This window comes from Brassica napus, chromosome C7 (genome assembly GCF_020379485.1).
Source record: "Brassica napus cultivar Da-Ae chromosome C7, Da-Ae, whole genome shotgun sequence".
NCBI classification, from domain to species: domain Eukaryota; kingdom Viridiplantae; phylum Streptophyta; class Magnoliopsida; order Brassicales; family Brassicaceae; genus Brassica; species Brassica napus.
Genome location: NC_063450.1, coordinates 34,738,221 through 34,750,753, shown reverse-complemented (window position 1 = coordinate 34,750,753; position 12,533 = coordinate 34,738,221). Strand labels below are relative to the sequence as shown.

General features: G+C 35.2%; 2 protein-coding genes across 2 annotated transcripts; one reads left to right on the top strand and one right to left on the bottom strand.

The window, feature by feature from the left end:
- Positions 1-82: 82 nt before the first annotated feature.
- LOC125590573 lies at positions 83-2,547 on the bottom strand. Its single transcript, XM_048764184.1, has 5 exons — positions 2,469-2,547; positions 1,580-2,382; positions 1,136-1,494; positions 620-1,070; positions 83-547 (listed from the first exon to the last, which is right to left on the bottom strand). Exons 1-5 carry the CDS (start codon positions 2,545-2,547, stop codon positions 83-85), a joined length of 2,157 nt encoding a protein of 718 aa, XP_048620141.1.
- Positions 2,548-2,580: 33 nt separating this feature from the next.
- LOC125589837 (14 kDa proline-rich protein DC2.15-like) lies at positions 2,581-9,860 on the top strand. The gene has a single exon (XM_048762400.1). The coding sequence runs from the start codon at positions 3,535-3,537 to the stop codon at positions 3,868-3,870; it is 336 nt and encodes a 111-aa protein (XP_048618357.1). The 5' UTR covers positions 2,581-3,534; the 3' UTR covers positions 3,871-9,860.
- Positions 9,861-12,533: the final 2,673 nt, after the last annotated feature.

The window sequence follows — 12,533 nt, the reverse complement described above, 5'->3', positions numbered from 1 at the left end:
AGCTCACTACAAATTCTGGAAAAAGACAAACTAAATCAACCATAATATAATGACAAAAGTCTCAAACTAAATCGAAAACTTATCACTTAAGAGGACATGTTGTAGAATTATGACCACTCTGGTTACAAATTCGACATGTGTGTTCCTTCCGTGACCGTTTCTTAATTGCAACTTTCTCCAAAATGGATTTATGTCTTGATTTTTTTGGCCTCCCCGGTGGTTTGCGGACCTCGGGTGGTAAACATATCCTCTTGGCAAGCGCTTCTGGAATTGGAAGGAAGTCATCTTTGGGCATAACAGCTGTGTAGTACGCATTGTACAGGTATTGCTTCCGATAGTAATGATGACAAAGTGATATACATGACATTTTTCTAGCTTCCGCAGCAGCTATAGCATGAGCACATGGTAGCTTCTCCAAATCAAATCTAAGGCAAGAACATTTCTTCTCGGTCAGGTTTACAAAATGTAAAGACGAGACTCCTGTTACTTGGGACTGATGAATGTCTATTGCTTGAACCTTTAGTAGATTAGCAATAGGTATCCGGCCCTGCAAATGTTAAATCTTAGTATACTAGCAAATAGTCTAACAAAACACATAACCTGATTCAAAATATATTACTTCCAACACCTTCTCTACACCTCGAGTAAGAGAGGTTTTCATCAACTCAGCGTCATGATTTCTTGTTGCAAACCAGCGTGTCATCATTAATCTGATCGACTCTAGAAGGTGAACAATTGGCAAGCTTCTAGCACCGGACAAAACTCTGTTTATGGATTCAGCTATGTTACTTGTAAGGAGGTTATATCTATCACCTTTAAAATGAGCTCGTGCCCACTTACGTACATCAGCACGTTCCAGATATGCATGCAAAGCTGGGTTTAACTCTTTGATTGTCTCGAAGGTTTCTTGAAAATCAGTTAACCTAAAAGAGTTTGCATCTTTTTTGACCAATCCAAACAAATCACGCCCTCTGTATCGTAACAAGATGTTTTTATATAAGTGGTACGTGCAAATTCCCCTGCTTGCCAATGGATAGACCACTGCAATAGCTTTCCCTATTGACTGGTGCCTGTCAGAGATTAACGCCAATCCTTCATCATCGGGGATCACACGGCTGAGTTGGCGGAAAAAAACCATTTCCATGATTCATCATTCTCTGTGTCAACCACAGCAAACGCAATTGGAAAGATTTGAAAATTACCATCCTGGGAGGTTGCAATCAGAAGCGTTCCTTTGTATTTTCCTTGCAAAAATGTTCCATCAACCACGACAACCCTCCTCATATATGGAAATCCAGCAATGCTAGCGCCGAATGCAAGGAATAAGTACTTAAATCTGTTGTTTGTATCAACTTCCAGTCGAGTTAAAGTCCCTGGATTTGACATTCTAATCATGTGCAGGTAAGTAGGTAATTCCTCATATCCACTCTCTGCTGAACCCATTACGAGATCTCTAGCAACTATAAGTGTAGGATGAGATTTCCAGTAATCCATCTGCAATAAACAATAAACAGTAACCGATTTAAAAGGAAGTAAAGGCTGGAGAAGAGACTATATTTGAAGCACAAGTTTATTCAACCTTGATTCCGAAGCTCATGTTCATAGCACTAGAAACATGACGTGGCAAAATTGATGGATCAACCCCACCAATGTAGTCTTTGTACAAGAGTCCAAGAATCTCGGGAGTAGCTTGTCGGGAACGAGATGAGCGTTCTGTTATGGAGCAGGTATGTTCATCTACAAATACTCGGACTGTAAACTTGAAAGAGTTACCTACTGGCGTAGCTCTTAGCTTCCATGTACATCCTTTTAGCCAACAGTTTACAAAGAGCAGTGTCCGCGTTGATGCAATGACATCAAAATCAAACTTGTGGACAACTGAACATATCTTCAGACGTGCCTCCAATGCATCTTTTGAATCGTAACTCTGCCCCACGTCAAATTTCAATGAGCGCAAATCGGACATACTCATTGGAGAGTCTCTTTCTTCTGTCTTTCTTGCATAAATCAGCTTTGTAGACGATCCATGAACCTCTTCTACATGGTTTGGTTGAAGCCCGTATGTAGTAAAGTTTTCATCATCAGATGTTGCTCCATCAGAATCATCGCAGTAATCGAATCGATCACCCTCTTCGTCCGTATCTTCTTCGTCTTCAGACAACGAGTCATCTCCATGTATGGGTTGTTTCTGATCTTCACCAGCTCCTTCTCCAACAATTTTTTTCAATTTAAACTCCACACATAGCCGAACGTTCTCGACTTTGCAAACACCCAAGAATGCATAAAACTGCCTATCGTTTCCTATTTTCACAGGTGGTGTATTGATGCTTTGATTGTGTAGATTCTGCTTCGGAAAAAGGTACCTCAGTTCCAAGTCGTTTTCTGCAAAATCAACTCCATAATCCTCAAATATGATTTTCAAAAGTCCTCAAATCGAGTGTCCTCATTCACAACAACTATTATGCTACCTCGATCATTGTCTACTTCAAATAACCACTTAGTTTTCTCAACTTTCCACTTCCCAGAGACGAGAATCATGTGATTCATTATTCTCCTATCAATATGAATTAAAAGATACTGTTGTAGATCCCCATGAAAGTGGACCTAAAATTTATGAATCAGAGGTAGCAAGAACAAGAAGACGACAGAGAACGTATAACCTAATTGGAAACGTGGTGTAATCTGATTCTTAACTTACACCAACTTTTAAAAATGTTTTAACCGGAGGTTTAAATTAATTTAAACCGAAAACAAATTGATTCCAACCAAAATTAAAAATTCATTTAAACCAAAAATAATCTAAACTGAACCAAGTTATACCAAATCGAAATCTTAGTGAATTTAACCAGAAATTAAAATTTTGTGGATAAGTCTACTACAATAAGTGTGTCTTAATCTGGTAATTAAAATTTGATTTAAAAGTCTGCCGTCAAAGATGGCAATTTTAAAAATCTGCTACCAAATGAATATAAAAGTCGACCAAAAATTTAAATCGGATAAACATATCTTTCATAAAAATTTATGTCTATTACTCTTAAAAAGTCGGTTGAAGGTAATTTTAAATCGGTCTAAAAAATCTAACTGATACGATATAAAACTGCTAATTTTAAAAAATCTGTCACTTCATTCGATAGACTAAAACAGATAAATCTATTGACGACATTAAATCGGACAGATAAATCAGCCATCTTTAAAAAATCTGTTGTAACTTAAAGGTCTGCTACCAAATACTCGGCAGATATAAATTTAACAGCAGGTTTAATTAACAGATTTATATCACAATAGATTTGTTTTTTTGTCAAATAAATCTACCGACGATTTTTTTTTCAAAATTTAAATGGCAATTTTGTAATATACTTTTCTGCTCACAACTGTAAAAAAGGACATTTTCGACCATAAAAATATTTTAGTAATTTTGAACTTTTAAGATTTATTCTAGTAATAACTCAAGTAATTTGACTCGTTTTAGTAAACTTCCCTTTTTCTTATAACGTAGATTACAAAACCCTTATAACCCGACTCATATATTTATCAATGGCTTATTCAAAGATTGCTCTCTTCCTCATTTTGAATATCATTTTCTTCACCTTTGTCAGCTCGAATCCAGTCCCTTACCGCAAACCCACTTGTAAAAATGCTCTTAAATTCAAGGTTTGTGCCAATGTGTTGGATTTGGTTAAGGTTTCTCTACCACAAAGATCCAAATGTTGCGGACTTATCAAAGGTCTAGTTGATCTCGAAGCCGCGGTTTGTCTTTGCACCGCCTTAAAAGCTGATCTCCTTGGCCTCAAACTAAATGTTCCAATTTCACTAAGTGTTATCTTAAACCAGTGTGGTAAGAAGGTTCCATCTGGTTTCAAATGTGCCTAAGGTTGCGCAGTTTTAAACTGAGACTCTAAACCATTGCTTCAAAAGTTCGTTTCTAGTTTTGAGATTTCTATTTGTTTCTACCAGTATCCATTGTTGTACTTTTTTACATGTTTAATCAATGAAATAATAAGGTTTGATTCAAAAAATTAAAATCAAATGTTGCTTATTCTTTTTAATTAACGGATGCTCTTAATTTTCAGTGTTACGTTTTATTAGAGTGTCATACCATGAACCTTTTAAACTTAACAACGAACGTGAAATGGATGCAACCATGGATGCAACCGACTGAATATTTTACTTATTATATTCTTATTAGCACGTACTTAATCATGCATGCCATCATGGTATACTCTGTCACTGTCGCCACATATTAATCATTTGAAAAGTTAATATTAAGAGGAGCATGATTTTAATGATTGGATGAGACCTGACCAGCAAATAATTAAATCACCAACACAAGTATAGTGTTTAAATAAAAAAGGTATTATTACTTGTCCCAGTTCCAAAATTTAGATAAAATTACTAGAAAGATCAAATCGCTAAATAATAAAAGAAATTGAAAACATGTATCGAACATAAATGAATAACCGAATGTCCATCCCTAGCTAAAGAAGAAAATGTTATAAAGAGTAAAAAACAATGAAAATAATTTTTGAATAATATCAACGATTAATTAATTCGAAAAATTAAGGCATATAATTTGTAGATTGTAACAAATGGAATGATTAGCAAACTAAAACACATTGATAAATTATTTAAATATTTGATGTACATTATTATTCCAAATGCTAAAAAGAAAATCTGGCAATAAATGCAACCGAAGGATAAAGAGAAACAATATGCGGACACAAACTAGATGCAAGTTAATCAAAATAAGTTAGTTGCATTACAAGAAAACTAAAAACAGACACATAACAATTGTTGGTAAACTGTAAAATGAATCCAAAAGTAACTAGACAAGTGGGATTGAATAGCAATTATATTTTTGTTCAATTTTTAGTGATAAATATTTTCAAAAATATCAGTTTAGTTACTGCAGCAACACATAAAAATGGAATATACATTATAGATACACAAGTTTTCAATAAAATATAGTGATATTTTAAAATTAAAATATAGTTAAAATAATAAAAATTCAATAACACAAATATAAGAATTAGGAAGAAGAACCTAACTACTTAGCCAAAAAAAATTCTACAATTTCAAATCGTTACTAAATATGATAATATCAAAGGGTACTAATGAATATTAATATACAGTTAAAATTTTCATGATCTGAACTTGAAATCATAATTTTCTATTCTTTGGTGTTCAATTCCCGTCAAAAATTTAAATTGATGTAAATATCAATTTTCTGTTTGGTTTGACTTTTTCACAAGATTATGCATCTGTGCCATATTTTATGCATAGCGTTTTACATATTTAAATCCATGTTATTTTATGTATTTTATTTAAATAAGAAAATGGGACAAATCACATATTTACTAATATTTAATAACGTTTTGGCGACGTAGCTATTTTCTGGCTGGTTCCCATTCTGTAACTAAAATCAAACATATTTGTTTTAACATGTTACCAAGATTAATTTATAAGCTTGATGTATAATTCCAGTAACACTTTCTTTCTTTTTATTGCTGTTTTGATTAAATTATAAGAAATTTATATATTTGATAATACAAACGTTATCTTTCTGTTTGAGTGAGGCAATAATATAATGGTTATTGCATTACATGTAATCAATTTAAAACATTAATACATACAATTTGTAGATATGATTAGATTGAATGATTAGCAAACTAAAGTACATAGACAAATTATTAAAATAGTCTCTTTATATTAAACCAAATTTTTGAAAAGAAATCTTGCAATATTTGAAACTTAAGGGCTAAAGAAAGCCAATATGCAGACACAAACTAGATGCAAGATAATCAAAAATAAGTTACACGCATTAACAAATTAAAAAACTCAAAATAGACAAAGAAAAATTATTGGTAAACCGAAAAATGAATCCAAATGTAACTAGACCAACAGGGGTAGAATAAAAACTAATTGTTTGGTTCAACTTTAATGATAAATATTATCGAAAAAATCATTTTTAGTTATTTCAGTGACGCATAAAATGAAATATACATTATCGATACACAAACATTACATAAGACAAACCTTTTGGCTTAGACAAAAAGTTTTCTACAATTTCAAACATTACTCATTATGATAATATCAGAGTGATCTAAATCTTAATATTCAATAAGAAAATTCAATATTTGAATCACATAAAATCATAAGTTTCTATTCTGTTGGGTTCTATTCCCGTAAAAAAAAATTAAAACTGATATAAATATCGATTTTATGTTTGGTTTGACTGCTTTACAAAATTTGGCATGATTGCTATATTTATGTATAGTGTTTTACATTTAAATCTGTGTTATTTTGTGTATTTTATAAAATGGGATGAATCACATATTTACTAATACATAAAACCTTTCTGGCGACTTATCTATTTTCTGGTTAGTTCTTTTTCAGTAACTAAAATCAAGCCGTTTTGTATTAACATGTTATAAATTTTTATATCTGGAGAAAGTGGCAGAGCATAACAAGATTAATTTATAAGCTTGATGTAAAGTTCCAATTGCACCTTTTTTTCTTCAGTCCTGTTTTGATTAAATTATAAGACATGTATATATTCTATAATATTTGAGTGAGACAATAATATACTCCCTCCGTTTTATATTGTAAGTAGTTTTAGCAAAAAATGTTTGTTTCACAATATAAGTAGTTTTCATATTTCAATGCACATTTTCTCTTTATTGGATATTGTGTAACCAATCAAATAATGCTAGTTTTTTTATAATAGGTTGAGTTTATTAATTAAATAATATTATTTACAAAAACAATAATTTTTTAATATTAGTGTTTTTAACTAAAACTACTGGAACAGAGGGAGTAATTAATGTTTATTGCATGTTACATGTAACCAACCACTTACGATCCTTAACGATTTGCAAGATCAACCTTAATGTTTCCATTTTCATTGAGTTTTATATTAACCCAGTGTGATAAGTATTGGGAGATCGATGAGATCGATCATATCGGAATTATGGAAAATACAAAAATAAGGAAAAATCTATAAGAATCTGGAAAGACCAAGAATAGTAAAAAAAATTAACATTTATCTAATATGTTACACCATATTAGTTTAGAAAATTATATTGATTTATTCTCTGTAAAAACATATGTATCTTGTAACATTATTTGGATGAGAGTCTAATAATATTCTTCCTAAACACTTTTGTGTGCTATATTCTCAATCTATTATGGTATCAGAGCCTTGTTTGTTGACCCAAGTATAGTGGCCCAAGAAGGTTTATTATCAGTCCTAAAGTGGAATCCGGTTCAAGATAGACCGATAAAAGTTATCATCTCAAGGGGCTGTGTTGAGATCTCACATCGGAAGTTTAAAGTGACCAATATTGATATATAAAAATTTAGGTCAAATCCACTTATCGCCAATTGATTTTAAGAGCCGTGCCAACACTATAACTAACCGAAGCGGTTGAAAATAAAATGCCTCAGTTTTTCAAAAATGATATATTAAATACTATCTTATGTAGCAAAGGTAATTAAAAACTAACAAACAAAAGATTCATTTTAATAACATTTTAAAATTTTAAAATTACCTTTTTCTTTTTCTTTTTTAGCAACACGTTCATGAAACTAAGATGAACCTTTGGTTCAATACAAAGTTAGTAATTTTTATTTGGTCACTTAACTACTAAAATGTTATCACGTAACCACAAGAGCATAACAATCAGCCTTCTAAATTTCTCTTCGTCTAATCCCATATCCAGCGTATCTAACTCTATGTATGTAATCATTTTTATTATTTAGATTAAAATAATATTAATTAATCAAAGTGCCTTAATTAAAAACAGTAACTAACAAAAAGATGCCCTAGTAGTTTGTTTTTTAAATGGCTGTCATAGACAAAAGATTCATTTCTTACAACTAAGGTACGGATTGGTTTTAAGTTTGAAACCTATTGTGAAGTCAATTTTAACAGTAAGAGGGTTCCATCTGGTTTCCAATATGCCTCGAGATAGCACATTTTTAAACTGAGATTCTAAACTATTGCTGCAAAAATTCGTCTCTTGTTTTGAAATTTTTATGTGTTGCTACCAAGTATCAACTGTTGTACTTTTTACAAGTTTAATCAATGAAATAAAAAAATGGCTCAAAAATTAACAACCGAGTTGTTTATTATTATTAATTAATGGATACTCTTATTTTTTTAAGTAATGTGTTATAACCTGTACCGTACCATGAACCTCTTAAATTTTACCATGTACATAAAAGTCTAACGGAGAGATGTTCCATAAGATTTAAGAGAGAAATATTGAGAATTTTAGTTTTGAAATGTTCCTAAAGCAATAAAGATAATTTGTTCTTTAATCTTTGTGTTTCATAGATTTCCATAGTTAATATATATTTTCTAACTTCTGAAGTTTTTGTCCTTAATACCTAATTGGTCTTGATGTCTCTGTCTGTCCTTGGCATTAGCTAATTAATGTTCCCACTTGGTTGAATCTTATCTCAAACCCATGTGGTAAAAAGGTTCCATATGGTTTCTAATGTTCCTAGAGATAACACATTTTTAAACTGAGATTCTGAACTATTACTAAAAGTTGGATTCTTATTTTGAAGTTTCTGTTTAATTCTACCATTATCTATGTTGTACGTTTTTAACATGTTTTGTTGATGAAAAAAATGTGTTCTGGTTCGAAAAATAACAAAGGCATGTTGTTTATATTCTTGAATATTTTGATCCTCATATTTTTCAAATATTCATGTCATAACCATACCATACCAAAGAGCTTCTAAAGTTAACTTCGTAACCAATTAATTCATGAATTTAATCTAGTGTTACTGGCAAAACAACTGTGGAGATTGATACAATTCGTAGATTCTCTTCTTTGAGAGTTTTACGTAGACGATATCATCGATTATGCTTGCCTTTGCGTGCACCAGCAGCTGAGATTTTTTCTTACGTTTGGACAAGTTTTATGGCAGCTAGAGGTTTACTTACCTTGGGAATCAGACAAAAGGTACGTCCATGATTTCAGATACTAGTATGAGAATATCCTTGGATCCCTACGATCCCTACTAGACCATCTCGACCTTCCGCACGAGTCGTTCATCCACGTATGACAGTGAGTGAGTTAATCCATTGCCAAATGTGTGGAACGTAGAAATGCTAAAAAAAATTGGTTGCTCAAGATGATATACCACTTATTCGGAGTTTGGCCATAAGCCAATCCAATAGAGATGACAAATATAGTTGGAACTATACAAAAAGTGGGATGTATATGATTAAATCAGGATATTGGGTTGCAAGGAATATTATTTGTCAGGAACCTGAAGTAATAGTATCAGAGCCTAGTATCACAAAGCTTCAAGTCTTCGCTTAGAAAATCAATGTTCCACAAAAAAAGTGTCATCTAATATGGCAGATGCCTTCTGCCTACTTAGCAGTCACTGGGAACTTAACATGTAGTCATATGTGATGTGATAATCATTCTTATAGATGTGGAGAACCTGATTAATCATTTAATCATGCGATTTTTTAGTGTCCACCTTGTTGGACCCAATTTTGGTCAATACCATAATGGGCCGCGATTAAAGACATGGGCCTTAAAGGGCCGGAGCCCGTAGCAAGAATACGAGCTCGAGAAGGAGTCACCGAGGTCGCGGAGATCGTGCAACAAGGAGCTGAGATCGCGGAGCTACCACAGAGATCTCGAAGTCGACTGACTATAAAGGAAGAGGAGTGGAAACAGAGGACACGTTGAAAACCCTAGAGAGAGCTACACACTTACATCGATCTTGTTGTCTTCCCACTTTTAGATTCTTTCTTTACCGATCTCGTTTGTATCACTCGATCTAGTTCAATTCATTGTATTCGATCTTATTCATCAATAAAGTCCATTTTCACCTACTGGAAACTATTTAACATCGTTGTGTTCTAAAGATATTGTTGCCTACATCATTTGTCTTCCCTAGATCAAACCCTGATCACTATCAAATACTTAGTGTAGATTTTAGGTTCTACATTTTGGCGCCGACTGTGGGGAAGATAAACGAAAAACATCTTTGCTAAAAAACCGATCCAAGTTTCCTAAGCGCGACTATGGATTCCAACCAAGTCCGACCTGATTGCATCGGATCTATCGATCTCGAACTCCTCAGATCGGGCAAATCGATGACGTCAAGAGAGGTCGATAATCTCGATAAACACTCCCATACCTCGCGAGGAACGATTAACAGTCCCACTATCACCGCATTCGAGGATACACCACAGAAAGGGGAAATCTTGACTTTCCACGAGCTTGAAACTGTAAAGCTCGATATGCCCCACGATGACGCCTTAGTGATCGCATTAGAAGTAGGAGGTGTCGCCCTCTCGAAAATTTTCGTCGATACCGGAAGTGCTGTTAACATCATTTCACAAGAAACGCTACGGTCACTCGAACAACCGGCCCCAAAGATCAGACGAGAAGCGACCCCCCTCGCCAGTTTCAAAGGAAGGTCGATCCTTTCGCTCAGGGTCGCATTATTAACTACGAAAGCCTGTGACCTGAAGCGAAAAACAGAATTCACTGTAGTCGATCTTCCCATGCCTTTTGATGCCATTGTAGGACGCCCCTGGTTACACCAGATGAGGGCAGTTCCCTCAGTTTATCACCAATGCGTGAAGTTTATGTCTCCAACCGGAGAAAAGACCATACTCAGAAGCCAGAAACAAGCTCGAGCCTGTTACATGTCCGAATTACAAAAAATGCCACAGAAGGAGGACAATATCCCACTCGCACGCGACCTCTCGGTCAAAGACCCCGCCAAAGATCTGTGGGAACAGAAATTTGCACTATCAATTTCCATTTAAATAAGGAAACTAGGAAAACCCTAATTTCCCAGAGGTCCCGGATATCTGCTAATACCACACGCCAAGCAAATCAGAACACAATATCGACAACAAAGAAGTAAAAAAATCGTAAGAAGAGAGCAAAGAGAAGTCTTATTCCGAATTTGCGTATGAGCGTTTACAACAAGGTATAAGCCTGGGCTCGAGAGCTATCGGCGAGATTCCTAGTTCTAGCAACCCTAAGACGGCAAAACCTAATAGAGTCGCAGCTCGAAATAATAAAAACGGAAAGTTGTCTAATTGCTCTAAGTGCTAAGTTTGCTCTGAAGAAAGTTCTTCCTCATGCCTCTCGCCTAGGACCCCTCATATACTGGCTCCAAGGTCGGTTTACGCTTTTTCTCTTCTGCCTTTAAGCCGCCATAGCATAAAAATGGAGATATTTCATTTTTTTCGATCTTCGTAATTATCTTCAAAATTTCGTATTTATCCGCGGAAACTTGACATTTATCTTCCCTTGCGAACCAAGCGTAAACCGACATGCGGTTTACGGACTGTTGGTTAATAAATCGTAAGTTGGGCCTCAAGTCATGTCTTAGGTCCCTTTGGGCCATCTTTTGACTCGAAGCATTTATTACGGATTCTTTCGATAAAGAATGAACTTTCCGCGGTTTTTACGGTAAAGTTTGATTGATAATCTTAGAAATGGCGAGGTACATGAGATGGGTACGCTACAGTATTCGGGAGATAGCATCGAAGGGTAGACGAGAATGCATGGATTGATGTCGTATCGACGTTTCGGAAGAGCTCGGTCGCTACGTAGCGACCAAGCGGAATGGACGTTTGGTCGCTACGTAGCGAGTGAGCTTTGGCTCAAACTCGGTCGCTACGTAGCGACAGAACGGAGCACGTGTTTGGTCGCTGCATAACGATCCTTCTCGAGCTCTTGTCCGATGATTCGCGTTTCTTCCGCAAAGCTTTTCGTAAAGAAGAACCTATTTCGAAAAAGTATTTGTCGAAGAATTTGTCTTCTTCGGGGATTTGGACGTTAACTTCGTCGTAACCGTTTTCGACCCCAACAGTTAGCCCCCCAGCTCATTGGGAGCGTGGATTTCTAGCGAGGTCCCAATGCGCGGTATGGCGAGTTCGGACGAGATTGGTGTATTTGGGCGAAGTTCGTGTCCAAAAGTCCAAAAGGAAATAGTAATTTCTCATGCCTATAAGAAGGGAGGTAATTTCTTTACAATCTTCACACTTACTCATTCTCATAGAGAGGTTTTTCTTGAAAAGTTCTTTCTCTTTTTTCTGTATCATTTCCTTCCTGATTTTAAAAGAAAAACACGAGATGCCGAGTAAGAAGAGGAGTTCGAAGAAAGGATCCTTGCCCGCGAACGTTTCTGAAGAGCTTCGAGTGCCGAAGATGGAATTCGTTCCTCATTCGGTAGACCCAGCTGAGAACGAGGCATGGGGGGTGGCGTGTTACGGTTCGATCACGCTTCCCAAAGAAAAATTGTTCCCGGTCATGAACCATCACCCGGTGGAGGCAGGTGTGCCGAGTAGGAGTACTAGTGAATTCCTCGAGGTCATGCGGTCTTTCTACCATATTTCGGACGCGGTGGAATTCAGGGTTCCTCGTCAAGGAGAGTGCGCTAGTAGTCCACCGGAGGGCTTCTTTACTTGTTACGAGGCATTCGTAGTGCGTTGCCGTTTGTGGTTCCCGATCCCCGAGATCATCGTCCGTCTGTTGGGT